The sequence below is a fragment of the Microtus oregoni genome, unplaced genomic scaffold (genome assembly GCF_018167655.1).
Source record: "Microtus oregoni isolate MIOR12 unplaced genomic scaffold, Mior012 000016F_ref0000370, whole genome shotgun sequence".
In the NCBI taxonomy this organism is placed as follows: domain Eukaryota; kingdom Metazoa; phylum Chordata; class Mammalia; order Rodentia; family Cricetidae; genus Microtus; species Microtus oregoni.
In genome coordinates this window covers 1,638,161-1,655,538 of record NW_024543075.1, presented here as the reverse complement: position 1 = coordinate 1,655,538, position 17,378 = coordinate 1,638,161, and the positions used below count along the sequence as shown (strand labels likewise).

General features: G+C 44.4%; 1 protein-coding gene across 1 annotated transcript in view; it reads right to left on the bottom strand.

Annotated features, from left to right (window-relative positions):
* Positions 1 to 8,973: 8,973 nt before the first annotated feature.
* LOC121457841 (tumor necrosis factor receptor superfamily member 26-like) overlaps positions 8,974 to 17,378 on the bottom strand; it is a 31,738-nt gene continuing 23,333 nt past the window's right edge. Inside the window, exons 5-8 of the mRNA XM_041666873.1 lie at positions 15,755 to 15,831; positions 12,540 to 12,674; positions 11,757 to 11,801; positions 8,974 to 9,035 (exon numbers count right to left, since the gene is read on the bottom strand). Coding sequence (XP_041522807.1) covers positions 9,004 to 9,035; positions 11,757 to 11,801; positions 12,540 to 12,674; positions 15,755 to 15,831 — 289 coding nt within the window. The 3' untranslated portion in view covers positions 8,974 to 9,003. The remainder of the gene's footprint in view (positions 9,036 to 11,756; positions 11,802 to 12,539; positions 12,675 to 15,754; positions 15,832 to 17,378) is intronic.

Here is a 17,378-nt window from a genome sequence, read left to right as displayed (position 1 = left end):
AAAAAAGAATTAAAAAAAAACCAACTATCACTAACAACAAAAAGAGGTTAACTTTTGTCAGGGAAAATGGTGGTGAACACCTGTAATCCCAGAGATAGAAGCAAGAAGCTTAGGAATTCCTCAGTTTCAAGTGAATTCGATGCCACTTGGGACCACATGAGACCCTGTCTCAGAAAAAAATTACTAAAATTATCAAGGCACATATTACTAAACCATACAACTTTGGATGAAAGAATATCATGTGAATAACACTGCAAAAACATTAAATAGTAGTCTTTTCTGTGAAAAAGTGTAAAACTAAAACTTTTGTTTAGGACAAGGAATCCAATCTTTTTATCTCCTCCACCTTGAACAAACCTTGATGCGAATGTTCTCAGCTCTTTACACACTCACACACAGTTCCAGTTGCATTTTTTGGGATGTAAGTGAATTGAGTAATGATTTCTTACCAATTTTCTTCATTTCCTTAGCACCTTCTTTTAATCTTTAAAGACATTTATTTATTATACATACAGGGTTCTGCCTGCATATATGCCTGTGTGCCAGAAGAGGGCACCAGATCTCATTATAGATAGTTGTGAACCACCATGTTGATGGGAGTTGAACTGAGGTCCTCTGGAAGAGCAGCAAGTGCTCTTAATCTCTGAGCCATCTCTCCAGCCCCTTCTTAGCACCTTTTTAATAATAACTTTTTAGATTTATTTTGTGTATGAGTGTTTTGCCTGAATGTATGTATGTATATATGCCATATGTATGCCTGGTGATAGTTTTTTGTTTTTTTGTTTTTTTTGTTTTTTTTTTTTTGTACCCTGATAATAGGTTTCTCTGTCAACACAGTAAGCCAGATAAAGCTGAATTTTATTAGGTTTATTTATCAGGTTTATTAGGCCAGGCACTCTTGGGTGACTTTCTAGCACCCCCAGAAGCAATGCCAGGTGGGGGTGGGGGAAAGGAGGAGAAATCACGTGGTAGGTCTAGAGGCAGACACTTAAATACCCTATAGGTATGGTCTTGAAGTTCAGGAGAGGAGCCTAGACTTTTGGTGGTCTTTCTGAGGGGGTGGGGTCTGGAGAGGGAGGAGTGGACCTGAAGTAGTTTCCAGATGAACACCTGGTACTACAGAGGTCAGAAAAGGGCATCAGATACCCCTGGATGGGATGTTTATGAAACACCATGTAGGTGCTGGGAATTGAATCCAGGTCGTCTACAAGAGTAACAAGTGCTCTTAACCTCTCAACCACTAAGCCAACTCTATCACCCCAACTTTGCACCTTTAAAAAACCCAGACAATGGAAAAAAACACACAGTCACAACCTGTGTTAGGATAAAAACTGAGTAAACTCCCTGTCTCTGTGTGCTTGCTGTGGCGATGCCAATCATCTCAAAGGTGCTGTTTGACAAAGATCACAGGGCTCTGATGACTTGGACTGACCTTTCACTGCCCTGGGTGGGCTTCTGCACAACTCTTGCTTATGTGTTTGACATGTTTAGTGTTTGAATTCCTCGATGTGAAGGGCTCCTCACTGAAGGCTAGAACTGGGACCATGTAACAATTCTTATTGAAGCCGATGTTAAGAATAAAACACATGGTGATTCCCTGGGAGAATTAGCTGTTGTTGCCACACATTGGAGTGACATCTGTTGTGTCCCATATTGGGAAGCCATCTGTTGGGGTCCAGCCTCAAAGGTTTTGACATTCCAGGGTAGAGGTATATGGATTAGAAATGCTAGACAGAATAAACCGAGATACAAATGAAATACAGAGATATAGAAAAGTACCCGGAGGACAATCCATTGAATACTGAATGCTCCTGTGTTTATTTCTTATGATCTTTAAACACCTCAATCCATAAAGGGGAAGAAAGCAAAAGACTTTTTATCATGATACAAGGAACAAATTTTATCATGATTACCATCTTAATACCCAAAATACCAAGGTCAATAGCCATTCCCTAGGTCAAGATATCTTTGTTAATAGCCATACCTTAAGTCAAATCTGCTATCAATAACCTTCAAAAAGCAAGAATAGGCTTAAACTTTCTGAAACTTATCCCCTTCTTTGGGCCCCCACAATTAGCTATGCAAGAAATTGAGTCTTCTATAGAACTTATATGGTATTAGGAAGCATGAAACATAGGATTTGGAAAAAATCATTAAAGAAGAAAACCTTAGGGAAATTTTAGAAGCTGACAAACTGTAACTAAATCATTAGATTATTATGTTTTGCCTTAGAAACACGGAACTAGCGTGAACAAGGAAAAGATTCTTGATTAAAAAATTAATGACAAGCAAATTAAACAGCTTTAGAAATCTTGATGTTCTTTTAGTCTCTGCAGGATTGTGATAAAGATAGGGACCATACTGAAACAGGGTTTATAACAGAGACACAAAGAGAAACACTCTAGCTCAGTGAACTGCCTGGCTCCCTGAGCAGACTTGTCAGACCAGAACTTCTCTGACTGTAGAAAGAATCAAGAGAAGAGCATTGGATTTCAGAGGTCATGGGAAACAATGGTGGTCTTATGTTAGATATAAAAGTAGGAATGTAAACAAGGAACAGAGGAATTAGATTTCCATAGATCAGATATTTGTTATAGTAGATCAATAGAACAATTCAGGAAAAGCTTGATATAGCAAGTATTAGGAACTAACTTCTGATCCATTAACTTAGTCCACTAACTTACATCCTGTCTACTTCTTTGTAACACAAGACTTTATGACACCAATTTTAAGGAAAAAGATACTGAGTTAAAAGAACTGATTTTATCATAATGCTAGATTTTAGTTCTCATGAAATTGGCTGTTTGCTCTTTTGTTTCTTTTACTTTGATATGTTTATGTAATCACTTTAGAAATGTTAAAAAAGTATATACCGTGAAAAGACTTTGTAATCAATGATTAAAGTATATGAGGAAATGATTTTGTTTATAAACAAATCCTGTGAGTGACACAGGTTGTCAGAGTAGGACAAGCCATACTGAGATGTGCTTCCTCTCTGACCATCTCTCTCAAAATGACACTCAGAAGTGTCTCATGTCTCATTTCTCAGTCGCTGCTCTTGCATCTACCCACTTCAGACCCTGCCCTCATCCGGAGCTGGATTCCAGCATTGATCTTCTGCTTCTGTGTGCCATTATGAACAGAAGTAAAATTTGTCTTGCCAAGACTATAAGCACTGCGGCTCGGATGGTGTGGAATCCTGGCAGTCAGGAGCCAAGGAATACGAACGACATGCTATAGCTCCGATGGAAAAGCGTTCTGGCAGGCGGGGGCTAGGGAATACTGAGTACCACAGCTCGGTGGAAGAGTATTCTGCCAGTCGGGATCAGGGAATTGCATAGGTCTCAGTAAACATAGCCTGGCACTCAGGAAAGGCTTCCCCAATGTAACAGCTCCGCTGAGGCAGGAGAAGGCTTTCCCAGTGAAGTTCTTATGGTTGTGCTCAGGTGCCCGCAATGTAACAACTGAAAAGTTGAATGCATTTACAAAACTTGATTATGAGAGGACTTGGGAAACCAAGAGGTCTCATGACTAAGAATTGCTCGGGCATTTGATTCCTTCAAGGAAATTTGGTTCCTCCAGATAAGAGGTTTTGGTATTCAGAAATTGGCATGCTAAGGTATAACAATAAAAAAAAAAACCTTTTGCGTTTGCAGCACAGCAGGCAGTTAGTTCACCAGAAGCCAAAGTCTCTCCTGGTGTCACCCTAATTCTTCCATAGCCCGCATAAAACAGAACATGCACAAACCACAACTGAGAAAAAAAAATGCCTCCGTAAGATCAGCCTGTAGGCAAGCCTGGGGGCATTTCTTTTTGAGACAGTCTCTCTCTATTGTAGCCTTGGTTGTCCTGGAGCTTACGTGTAAACCAGAATGGCCAGGAATTCATAGAGATCTGCCTGCCTCTGTTTTCTACATCCCCATGTAGAAATTAATGGTGTGTGCCACCATGTCTAGCTGCATTTTGTTGAAAAATGACTGATATGGGAAGGCCCAGCCCACTGTGGCCGGTGTCACCCTAGGCAGGTGATTCTGGGATATGTAAGAAAGCCAGCTGAACCAGCCATGAGAAGCAAGTCAGTAAGCAGCCTTCCTCCATGGCCTCTGCTTCAGTTCCTGCCTCCAGTTTCCTGTTTGAGCTCCTGACCTGATTTTATTTCATGGTGGATTACTAGGTGTAAGATGAAACAAACTCTTTCCTCCGCAAGCTGCTTTTGGTCTTGATGTGCAACACAGCAATGGAAACCTAACTAAAACACATCCATACATGGCAAGAAAAATATGTTTCATTTAAAGAATTAACCATCACGTCGGGCGGTGGTGGCACATGCCTTTAATCCCAGCACTCGGGAGGCAGAGGCAGGCAGATCTCTGTGAGTTCGAGGCCAGCCTGGTCTACAAGAGCTAGTTCCAGGACAGGCTCCAAAGCGACAGAAAAACCCTGTCTTGAAAAAAATAAAATAAAAAATAATAAACAACAACAAAAAAGAATTAACCATTATATTAAGAGAAGTGAAATGATCAAAGCATACACTGTCACATTGTACAACTGTGGGCAGAAGTACCATGTTGTTAGCACTAATATTTCAAAAAGCTCAAAGCACATAAGGAGGTCTTGGTGACAGTCACCATCCCTAGTCCTGAGGTAGGTGCAAAAACACAGCTGTCAAAGGGAATGAGAAATAGTTTATTCTGGTGTCAAATTTAAATGTCTGTGGCCCCAAAAGCACAGTTTTAGGTACCCCAATTTCTTGGTTTCATGGAACTTTGTAGAATAGAGCAAAAAGTTAAAAATCAAGGCATTCTTCAGACACCTTAGTGGAAATGCTGTGTCTGTCCCAGCACAGTGGCAGGTCTCAGCGGGGCTTCAGGTGTAGGACAGCATTCCTAGGCCTCGGATTGGTGGAGCAGAGAGTTCTAGCAAGGGAATGGTTCCAAAGGCTTTGACCTGTTGTCAGGATGTTGTGTGTTATTCTTTTTTATTTTTTTATAAATAAATATTTATTTATTTATTATGTATACAATATTCTGTCTGTGTGTATGTCTGCAGGCCAGAAGAGGACACCAGACCTCATTACAGATGGTTGTGAGCCACCATGTGGTTGCTGGGAATTGAACTCAGGACCTTTGGAAGAGCAGGCAGTGTTCTTAACCACTGAGCCATCTCTCCAGCCCCATGTTATTCTTTTTTAAAAAATGCTGCAAGATCCCCGCGGCAGTAGGCAGCAGAAATGCTGTAGGTCCCAAATGGTGGTGGCGGGCCATGTGGTGGCAGGCAGCGGGCTCTGGGAGCAGCCAGTCCCAGGCAGAAATGGCTGCCGGTCCCAGAGCGGTGGCCTGAGCGGTGGTGGCGGACCATGTGGCAACAGACAGAGGGCCCTGGGAGCAGCCAGTCCCAGGCAGAGACAGCTGCTGGTCTCAGAGCAGTGGTGGTGGGCCATGTGGCAGCAGGCAGTGGGCCCCAGGCAGAGACGGCTGCTGGTCCCCGAGCAATGGCTGGTTCCAGGCAGGGAGACACATGGCGGGAGGGCAGAAGACAGAAACATGGATAGACACGACATACAGGGTGAGGTTGAATGTTTATTCAGGGGGTTATGGAAGAGGAAGGGTGAAGGGGGGGGGAGAGAGAGAGAGAGAGAGAGAGGAGGAGAAAGGGACAGAGAAGGGGGGAAGCAGAGACGTGGGGAGAGAGGCAGAAGCGAAGCTGCCTCTCAGAGAGGAAGATGGAAAAGAGAGCGAGCTCAGGCTGGAAGCTGAAGATCAGCCTCCCTCAGCGGATGGGGAGGGGAATGGGTGTGGCTTGTCTCTTTAAGGGACCAAAACCATAACATTGTGGGGGTCTGCAAACATCAGGATTGGCAGAATAATGATCTACATGAGGCAAGGAGGAAATCCAGTTGTACAGGACTTAGTAGCCTTGTGGGGTCCAAGGCTCTCGGATCAACTCAGGCAGGCATAAGAGTCCACACAAAGCAAGATCTTTATTGAATTGGGCAGCAAACGATGACCAGCCAGGAACAACAGTACAGACTCGGAAACTGATTGCACCCCCAAATGTTTGTTTCATCAAGTATTTAAGCAGAAAAGCCACAAACATCTGTGCCAAGTTACAGGTACGTTTTCCCAACAGTCAGAATTCTGGGACTGTTCTGCTCTCTTACCTTGCTCTCATTGGTTGGTTCACTCAAATGTGATGGGGCAGCAGGGAGTGGGCGTGGCTTGTCTCTTAAAGTGACCAACAATCATAACATCCCTGCCTGGGACCAACAACCACTCAGGGACTGGCAGCCATCTCTGCCTGGGACTGGCTGCTCCCAGGGCCCGTTGTCTGCAGCTACATGGCCTGCTACCACCGCTTGGGGACCTACAGCATTTCTGCTACCTCCTGCTGCTGGGGATCCTACAGCATTTTTATTTTTTCCATTACAATATAGTGCACACCTTTAAACCCTGCACTCATGAAGCAGAGGTAGGTGGACCTCTATGAATTCAAGGACAATCTGCTTTACAAAGTGAGTTCCAGAGCAGCCAGGGCTGTTATACAGAGAAATCCTGCCTCAACTCTTCCCCCCATACACCCTCAAAATATTTTTTTTAATTTGGACCTAACATCCTGTAGAGGGCATGAGATCCTTGTGCTCACAGAGAAGCATTATGGAAACCAGGAATTTTAAAATGCAGGGTTGTACCCTCAACGGGGAATATGTACATCTGTTTTCCAACCAGAAGGCTGGAAATGGGTGCAGTTAACAGCCCAGTGATCTGTGCTATCTGCAGGACCAGGTCACTCTTCAATCTCCCAGACTGTTACGTTTGCTTATTCCAGACTCTTTCTCTTTAGACCCATATCTTGAGCATTGTTTCTGAGTCACAGAACCCATCTTTTCGTTTTTTTGGAGGTTTTTTGTTTGTTTGTTTGTTGTAACACCTGATTCTGTGTTACCCTCTCAGTACAGTTTGCGAGCTGGACAAGGGCCTAGAGATTGAAAGAACACACAAGAGACCTGGGTCATTAGAAAGGAGATCAGCTGAATGCCGTTTATTCAACTTTGGGGAAATCCTTAAATACCTAGCTGATGCACAAGGAATTCCCCCCAGGCAGATGGGAAATTGCCACACCCAAGATAGAGTAAACAATGCACCACAGGGAGCACAAAAACTAACAGAATGTTTTAGTTGGCTGACCAGAAACTGTCAAGTAACCCCAGGAGCAGGGGCAGATCCAGGCCCTACAGTTTGTTTGTTTGTTTTGGTCTTTTGAGATTGGATTTCTTTGTGTAGTCCTGGCTGTCCTGGAACTCACTCTGTAGATCAGGCTGACCTCAAACTCAATAGATCCACTTGTCTCTGCCTCCTTAATGCTGGGATTAAAGGTGTTGTAATGGAAAAATTAAAAATGCTGCAGGATCCCCAGCGGCGGCAGTAGGCAAGCAGAAATGCTGTAGGTCCTCAAGCAGTGGTAGTGGGCGATGTGGCAGCAGGCAGCAGGCCCTGGAAACAGCCAATCTCAGGCAGAGACTGCTGCTGGTCCCCAAGTGGTGGCTGGTCCCAGGCAAGGAGACACATGGTGGGCAGGTAAGAGACAGAGCATGAATAGGCACACCATGCAGAGTGAGATTGAATATTTATTCAGAGGGTTATGGGGGGAGAAGAGCGGGGGGGGGAAGAGAAGAGGAGAGAGAGACAGAAAAGGGGGAAGCAGAGGAGTGGGGAAAGAGGCAGAAGCGAAGCTGCCTCTCCAAGAGGAAGAGGGAAAAGAAAGCGAGCTCAGGCTGGAAGCTGAAGATCAGCCTGCCTCAGTGGATGGGGTAGGGAGTGGGCGTCACTTGTCTCTTAAAAGGACACAACAATCATTACAACTACCACCTGGTTAAAATTTTAAACAGTTAATTAACCTACATAGACAGTTTTTCTTGAGAAATTCTCATTCACACGAGCTCCCTCTGCTTGAGAGGAATCAAGTCTAAGGCTAGTTCTTAGGTAAATGCCTGGGGGTTGGATAGCTTAAAAGCACAGACACTGTCCCCAGTGCCCATTGTGACACAGTCCTTGGTTGCTCAGGCAGGCCTTCAAGGGGTCTTTGTTGTGAGCCTCTATGGGTAACAAAGCACCTTATCTGGTCACACCCTGATGTAGAATGCAGGGGTGTGGTGACTCAAAGCACATTTGGGTCCTCCTAACCTTGGCTCCTAGGAAGACATTCTGAGTACCAAGATCCCAAACTGAGTCTAATCTATAAGTTCAGAACACAAACATTCACGTCTTTAAGACCACAGTGGTCTTCAAGGAGGGAAGCCCTCTGGCCACACAAACTGCTAAGCTTCACATAAGAGAAGGGCATGTCACATATTTAGAGTTCACAGTGGGGTGGGTGCAGGCTCCAAATTCAGCTGGGCTATATGGAATGTCTCAGTCCTGCACCAAAAGACACTTGACTTTAGCTTGAGGGCCTAGCAAATACGCATTTTTAATAGCTAAATTGTCACAGCTTGCAAACACATATATATTATTAGTCTTTGGGAGGCCAGACTCAAGTTTAGAAACAGCACTTAATAGGCAGAAGTTTCTGCCCTGCCAGCTGCTCCCAAGCAACCACACAGAAACATATTAATTATAAATGTTTGGCTAATAGTTTCAGGTTATTACCAACTAACTCTTACATTATAAATTAACTCATATTTTTTATCTATGCTTTGCCATGTGGCTTAGTACCTTCTCTTCAGTACTGCATGCCTATCTTGTTTCTCTCTGTGTCGGCTCACAACTCCCAGACTCCACCCTTCTTCCCAGCATTCTTAGTTTGACTCTTCTGCCTAACCTCTACCTGTCCAGCTATTGGCCAGTCAGCTTCTTTAGTAAACAAATCACAGTGACATATATTCACACAGTGTAAAGGAATATTCCACAAACACTTCCAAGCTTGTCATGTTCATTGTTTCCTCTATGTCCATGCTCAGGAACATCAATGACCTTAAATCCAGTGAGCTTCGGGAATGCCACATGTTTACTCATTAGAACTTTGTAGTGTATTCGAGGCTGGAAAAAAAACCATAAAAAAAATCAATAATGTGGGCTGTTCTTCTGTCTATGTGTTGCTTTTATTGGTTAATGAATAAAGCTCTTTTGGCCAATGGCTTAGCAGAGTAAAGCCAGGTGGGAAGTTTGAACAGAGATATGGAGAGAAAACAGGTGGAATCAGGAAGATGCCATGTAGCTGCCGAAGGAAAAGGACCTGGAACCTTCCCAGTAAGCCACACCCTTGTGGTAATACACAGATGGATAGAAATGGCCAATGACTCAGGCATATTTCTGGCTAGCTCTTATATCGTGAAGGTGCAATTAATATAGTTTCTGTGTGATTGATTACTCGGGTCTGGGTGGCCAGAAAATGAATGAGCAGCCTCTGCTTACAAGTATGTGCCAATGTGAGGCAACTGCATCCACATAAAAACTGAGAGAGCTTGGGAAGGAATTCTAGACACAAAAGAACAAAGCTAAGCACAGTTTCTTGGTAGCTGCATTTTTTTTCAGGTAGACTCTGTTTGTTGGCAGCAAGCAGAGGCACAGCTCCTTTAAGAGAAGTCTTCCTGACTCAGCAGCAAAAATTGAACAGCTTCTTTAAGATCCGGCTTCCTGATTTGTGCTGGGAGAAAGAACTCTCTCTCTCTCTCTCTTTTGGGAGGTCCTGTACTTAAATGGGGTCTGTGAGCAGTATGTTACAAATTGCTTAATGGAGATATAGTCCTGCTGCATCCCTGGAGCTGGGATGGTGTGCATGACTCAGAGAGGCAGTAAATATGCCTCCGCTATGTTGGACTGGGTGGAACAAACAGGCAGGGCTACGAAGTTGGTCCTAGTCACGTCTGCTTAGCTTTTAAGAAAAAAAGCTCTCCTGGTGAGAAAATGATTACAGATATGTAATAAGAATGAATACAGATATGTCAAATTCAGATGACAAAGACCTCTGAATGGGTCACAGTGTTGGATAAATGTGTGTAGGCTTGGGAGAGAGAAGAAAAAGAGTATAGACAGCTATAAAAAGAAATAGTTTTAAAAATAAAACGAAGTCTTTTTTTTTTTTTTTGGTTTTTCAAGACAGGGTTTCTCTGTGGTTTTGGAGCCTGTCCTGGAACTAGCTCTTGTAGACCAGGCTGGTCTCGAACTCACACAGATCCTCCTGCCTTTGCCTCCCAAGTGCTGGGATTAAAGGTGTGCGCCACCACCGCCCGGCAACGAAGTCTTTAAAGAGACAGTAAAAGTAATATAAAAGAGTACAGTCATAGATTAAAGAAGTGAAGAAAAATAAGCCATGTAAAGATGGAATATACATAGAGAATCTGAATTAAGCATACCAGGTTCCCCTAATTCCACAATGGCCCCCTCTGTCAAGATATCTCTTTCATTGCTCTCCCTCTCCATCCCTGCCCCAACTGGACAGACCATTTACTTCCCTCATGTTCCCATCCCCCCATTCTCCTCCTCTCTACCCCACCCCCACCCCCAGTTTACCCAGGAGATCTCATCTATTTCTCCTTCCCAGGCCAAACCATGTGTCCCTCTTAGGGTTCAGGCAGTCTTTTATAAAAACAAGATATCTCTCTTTGATTTTCTGTGCCTCAGTGTCTACTTAGTGTCAAAACCACAAGAACTTCAGTCTCTTTCCAGCTCAGACTTCAGCTCAGATAAAGAGGACACAAACACCATCTAAACCCCAGGATGCAGGATGCCCACACCTCCCTGGCCTTCTGCTTTGCTACTCTAACAAGAGCTAAGCACTCAGCAATGGCTCACCGCCATGAATTTTTAGTAAGGGAATGCAGGCATAGCACCCACAGAGCCTGGGAAACTGGTGTTGAAGGTGGAGGAAAGAGGGTCAGGAACTCTTGGTCAGGCTCAGTGTTAAGAAGCACTCATGGGGGGGCGGGAGAGATGGCTCAGAGGTTAAGAGCACTGACTGCTCTTCCAGAGGTCTTGAGTTCAATTCCCAGCAACCACATGGTGGCTCACAATCACCTGTAATGAGGTCTGGAGCCCTCTTCTGGCCTGCAGGCATGGAGGCTGAACACTGTGTACATAATAAATAAATAAATCTTAAGGAAGAAAGAAAGAAAGAAAGAAAGAAAGAAAGAAAGAAAGAAAGAAAGACTCACTGGAAGAAAGAAAGAAAGAAAGAAAGAAAGACTCACTGGCTGGTCTTCCAGGGAGCCTAGGTTTAGTTCCCAGCAGGCTCAGTAACTCCAGTTCCAAGGGATCTAGCACCCTCTTCTGGCCTCCACAGACACTGCATATGTGTGTATGTATGTATGTATGCATGTATGTACGTATGCATGTATATATACATACATATACACCATATATATGTATGTATGCATGTGTGTATGTATGTAATGCATATATGTGTGTGTGCAGGGAGAAAAACTCATGCACATACATTTTTTAAAATGATCTATTTATTACCTATACAGTGTTCTGTCTGCATGCATACCTGCAGGCGCCAGATCTCATTACAGATAGTTGTGAACCAGGGTGTGGTTGATGGAATTGAACTCAGGACCTCTAGAAGAAAAGGCAGTGCTCTTACTTAACCTCTGAGCCATCTCTCCAGACTCCATGCACATATTTCATACTTTAAAAAAATCTTTTTTAAATTTCAGAGTCATATTCATCTAAATAGCAAGTGTGAGGCTAGCCTGGGCTATAGGAGATTCTGACACCCCCTCAAAAAACAAACCAAAGAATTCCCATCACACTACTTACAGAGCTGAATCACCTCTTCTGAAGCATGTGGTAAACGTAGACACCCTGGTGCAGTGGAAGAAGAAGGGAATGGAAGAAGAAATGTCTTGAATGCATATCAAATTTATACTGGTGTTTCCAGAACCTGGCAACACCTCTGAACCTCTGGCTTGGGAGGGGATTTCAGAAGCCCCTTTAGCCTATCTATCCCTCTGTCCCCTGTTCCAGGCTGGGACACCCTGGAAGGTGCTCCCTGCCAACATGACCCCTTAACCTGAGACGTTACTTTTGGCACTATTTGGGGCTGTCTGCAGTGAGAAAATTAGACCCTTGTCAAGCACACTGCCTCTTCTGAGACTGAACAGATGACTCAGAGGTTAAGAATGAATACCGCTCTCACAGAAGACCCCAGTTTGATTTCTAATACCTATGCCAGGCAGCTCATAACCATCTGTAATTCCAGCTCCAGGGCATCTCATGCTTTGGTTTCTGGACACCTACCTATACATATGTGGTGTGTGAATTCATGCATGCATGCACACACACACAAACACAGCTGCACATGACTATTTCTCATGGATATACAGACTGCTTTCACAATCTCTTTTTTTCTTTTTCTTTTTTTCTCTTCTTTTTTTGTTTTTGTTTTGTTTTTTCGAGACAGGGTTTCTCTGTACCTTTTGGAGCCTGTCCTGGCACTTGCTCTGTAGACCAGGCTGGCCTCAGACTCACAGATTCACCTGCCTCTGCTTCCCAAATGCTGAGATTAAAGGCGTGCGCCACCACTGCCTGGCATTCACTCACCTCTTTTATAAAACCTGGTGGTGATGAAAAAAGCTATGATCTTGATGACAGCAGCTATGATGACCATGACAGCAGCTGTGATAATTACAGCTTTCTCAGCTCCAGATAGGCAGAGACAGCGACAGCTTGGCATTCCTGGAATGGGACAGAAGGCTGCTGAGGCAGAGCTAAGCACAACCATCTTTAGTGGGGTGACAAACCACAGAAGATACTTTCTGTCCAGGCTCAGAGGCCATGGATCTTGCTAAGCTCCTTGGAAGGAGCAAAGGGTGACCTCACCAGAACAGCGATAGGTGGCTCTACTCCCCAAAGACTACTCAGACCATTCAGGAGTCTTGGCCTTGCGCTTTGTGAAATCACAGCCCAGGGAGATCCAGGATGCAGATACATGGGGGAAGGAACAGGCTAGAGGGAACTGTGGACCCCAGGCTCTGACTGCAACTTCATGAATGACTGACGGTTAAGGAAGCCAGTCTTTCTCCCATATCTCAATCTAAAGGCTTTCTTAGTCTCAGATAAAATCTTTCTATTTATTACTTATTTATTGCTTTTTTAATTAAGCATCCTTCTAAAATTGTTACTCATTATTTATTTACCTTATTTTAAATGTTTAACTATTTTTATATATAGGTATTTGTCTACAGGTATGTCTGTGCACTGTGTGCATGCAGTGCCTTTGGAGGCCAGAAGAGGGCACCAGATCCCTTAGAATGGAGTTACAGATGGTTGTGGGCTCCCATGTCGAGGCTGGGAATGGAACTTTGGTCTTCTGCAGCAGCAACAACTACTCTTAGCCAATGAGTCATCTCTCCAGCTCCTACTTATTCATTTTTTGATACAGGATCTTGCCATGCAGCCCAGACTGGCCTTCAATTCACAGCGATCCTCTTGCCTCAATAGCATATGCGATGAAGTTACATACCTGTGGTGTAACACTTAGATTATTTTATTTTATTAGCATTAAATTGCATTTTATTATATTTATATGCTTGTGTGTGTGTCTACATGTGTGTGTGCATGTTGCACTCATGTGCATACACACACATACATGCAGAGGTCAGAGGACATCACATGTCCTGTTCTGTTACTCTCTGCCTTACTTACACCTTGAGACAGGGTCTCTCTGCCTCAACCTGCAGCTAGACTGACAACCAGTGAGCCCCAGAGATGGAAGCTTTTGCCCACTGAGCTCCCTAGCCCCATTTTTAAAACAAACAGTTTAATGGCATGTGTGTGGAGGTCAGAGGATAACTTTTTTTTCGGTTTGTTCTCTTCATTCATCTTTATGTGGGTTTCAGGTCCTAGGGATTGGACCCAGGTTGCCAGGCCCAAATGGCAAGTGCTTTTATCTTCTGAGACTTCGTGTCAGCCCCTCCTTGCAGGATTTTTTTATGTGTGTGTTTTGCCTGTATGTATATATGTGCACCATGTGTGTGCCTAGTGCACAAAGAGGTCGCAAGAGGGCATCTAATGGTTGTGAGCCACCACGCAGATGCTGGGATTGAACCCAGGTTCCCTGCAAGAGCAAGTGCTCTGAATCCCAGACCCATATCTCCAACCCCTCCTGCTTGTAGTTTTTAATGAAAACTTTCTTTAGGAGTTGGGGAGGTGGCTTGGTTGGTAAGATTCAGGCCACACATGTGAGCATCTGGGTTTGTATCTGTGGCACCCACACAGTGCACATCTGCACCTCAGCTCTGGAGTGGGAGGGTAGAGACAGGCAGATCCTTGGAGCTCAGTGTCTAAGCCAATCTGGCCAAGTTGGTAAGCTCCAAGTTCAGTGAGAGGCATAAAGTGGAGGGGCTGGAGAGTTGGCTCAGTGGCTGACGGCACAAGCTACTCTTCCCGAGAACCCAACACAACCCCTTCTAACTCCAGCTCTAGAGGACCCAAGATCCTCTTTCAGCTTGAGCGGGCACCTGCTCACACAGCGTTAATCCATATACCTGCACATTACATTGTGTGTACATACGTATGTTAAAAATAAGTCTTATAAAAGGGAGAGCAATGGAAGAAGACAATGTCGGCTTCTGACCTTCACACACAGATGCACACATGCGCACACATTTACACATACATAAACACACTACACATATGCATAAATACACAAAAAACTTTCTGTGGAAGTGGACAAGCTGAGTTTGAAAGGTAAAGCAACACATCACAGCTCTCAGAGGTGTTCAGACTACATTATAGAGGGAGGCAAAAGAGGGTTTGAGCCCTTGCACATCAGGACCTGCTGTGAAAACAGTTGGTGACAGGTACACAAATAGAAGGCCCAGACTCACAAGGACCTTGGTTTGAGACTGAAGTACCAGGAGGGGTCGCTGCAGCTCGACTCTGGGATTCTGTTCACTGACTAAGACGAGATTCTTACATTTTGGGTTGTGAGCCTAACCTGTAATGGCTGACCCATTCTCCAGCCCAAAGACAGGATTTTTGACCTGCAGTCCCCAAGCAAAATTCAGCCCATGGCTTGCTTTTGTAAAGTTTTATTGGCACATGGCCAAACACAGCCATTTGTTCTTAATCTCTGGCTATTTTCCCTACTGTGGTAGAGGGTTTTTTGTTTTTTGTTTTTTTTTGGTTTTTTTGAGACAGGGTTTCTCTGTAGCTTTGGTGCCTGTCCTGGAACTAGCTCGTGTAGACCAGGCTGGCCTTGAACTCCCAGAGATCCGCCTGCCTCTGCCTCCCAAATGCTGGGATTAAAGGTGTGCGCCACCACCGCCCAGCCGTGGTAGAGTTTAATAGTAACTATAAATACCAACGTCACCTTCTCAGCTGTTTCAGCTTAGGTTTCTATTGCTTTGGTAAAACACCATAACCAAAAGCAATTTGGGGGCATCATCCTCTGTGGGCTAAGCCCTCCCACATCAATCACTAATTAAGAAAATGCTCTATAGGACTACCTACAGGCCAATCTGGTGGGAGATCATTTTCTCAATTGAGATTCTCTTTTCCTATCACTCTAGTCTGTGTTAAGTTGGCATAAAAAACTAGCCAGTACACCAGTGAACATTTTTTTGGAGGAGGTATTTGATTCAGGGATTCTCTATGTAGCCTTGGCTGTCCTGGTACTGGCTCTGTAGACCAGGCTGGCCTTGAACTCAGAGATCTGCTTGCCTCTGCCTCCTGAGTGCTAGGATTAAAGGTGTGCACCACCACCGCCTAGTCCGTGAACATTTTTAATGAGAGTTTAGGAAACAGCTCCTTACCTGACTCTGAATCCAACGTGTCACACAGTGTGTCCACTGTGGCGTTACATTGCCTGATGACTCTGCCGTTCGGACATCTGGAAGGAAAGTGGAGGAGTGTGTTACTTCCCACCCAGGCAGCCCAGAACACTCTCCTCACTATCCACAGGGCTAAGAAGGACCAGCCCCATCCCAGCACGGCCTGCTACGCCTTGTCATTCTGGCAAAAGCACTCTGAAGAGATTAGAGTTTAGGGGTGTCTGTTATATTTAGGGAAGGACCCTCTGCCCTCCTGGATAGAACTCCAGCTATGAAGACCTGACCTGCTGTCCTTCCACATAGAGAGAAGTTTGCCTAGAGACAAAGGCAGTGTGGGCAGGGAAGAGGCAAACATGCACAGACCATCAAGAGCCTGTATCAAACTGAAGTTGAAGGCAGTCTTTACTCACATAGTTTAGTGTTTTCTGAGTTATATTTACGGGTACGTAACCTACCTCACAGATGCCAGTTGTTGCCTGGTGTGGTGGGAAGCAGATGCAGGGTAGGTTCTTATGAGTTCAAACTAGTCTGGTTTACATAGTGAGTTCCAGGCTAGCCAGGGAGACCCAGTTTCAAAGGGGTGTGTGTGTGTGTGTGTGTGTGTGTGTGTGTGTGGAGATGGCTCGGTGGTTAAGAGCATTTGCTGCTCTTCTAGAGAAAGTAGGTTCTAGTCCAGGCTAGCCAGGGAGACCCAGTTTCAAAGGTGTGTGTGTGTGTGTGTGTGTGTGTGTGTGTGTGTGTGTGTAGATGGCTCGGTGGTTAAGAGCATTTGCTGCTCTTCTAGAGAAAGTAGGTTCTAGTCCCAGCATCCACACAGTGACTCACAACCACCTATAACTATAGTTCCAGGGAATCCACCATCCTCTATGGACCTCCATGGGCATCAGACATGCAGGCAAAGATTATGCACATAATAAACAAACAAATAACAGATTTAAGCTATTATACAAGAGGCCTTATTGCTATAGATACCTCCCAAAAATGTCCTCCCAAGCTCACGTGCGCCTGAAGCCTTGGAACTTCACCTTGCTTGGAACAAGGTCTTTGCAAATGATGCTAAGTGAAATCGGAGTCACACTGGGTTAAGGATGGGTCTTAACCACGTGATTAGGGTCACTTGATTGCAAGAGGAAAACAGAGACAAATGCAAAGTCTACATGGAGAGGGAGGTGGCAACTAGAGTGACGAGTCCATCAGCAATCGCTGCCACCACCAGAAGCTACAAGAGGCCAGAGAGGAGGCGCCCAGAGCAGTGGTTCTCAACCTGGGGGTCTCAATCCCTTTCACATGGGTTGTATATTAGATATCCTGCATATCAGATATTTACATTTTGATTCATAACATTAGCAAAATTACAGTTATGAAGTAGCAGCAAAATAATTTAATGGTTAGGGATCACTGCAACATGAGGAACTTTATTAAAGGGTCACAGAATTAGGAAGGTTGAGAAGCACTGACCTAGAGTCTTCAGAGGGAGTGAGAACCTGTGAACACCTTTGATGTTGGACTTCTTGACTCCAGAACCAAACAAGAATAACTTTCTGTTTTCATTCCCTGCTTATGGTCATTGGTAGGTGGCCACCAGATTTTTTTTTTTTTACTTTTT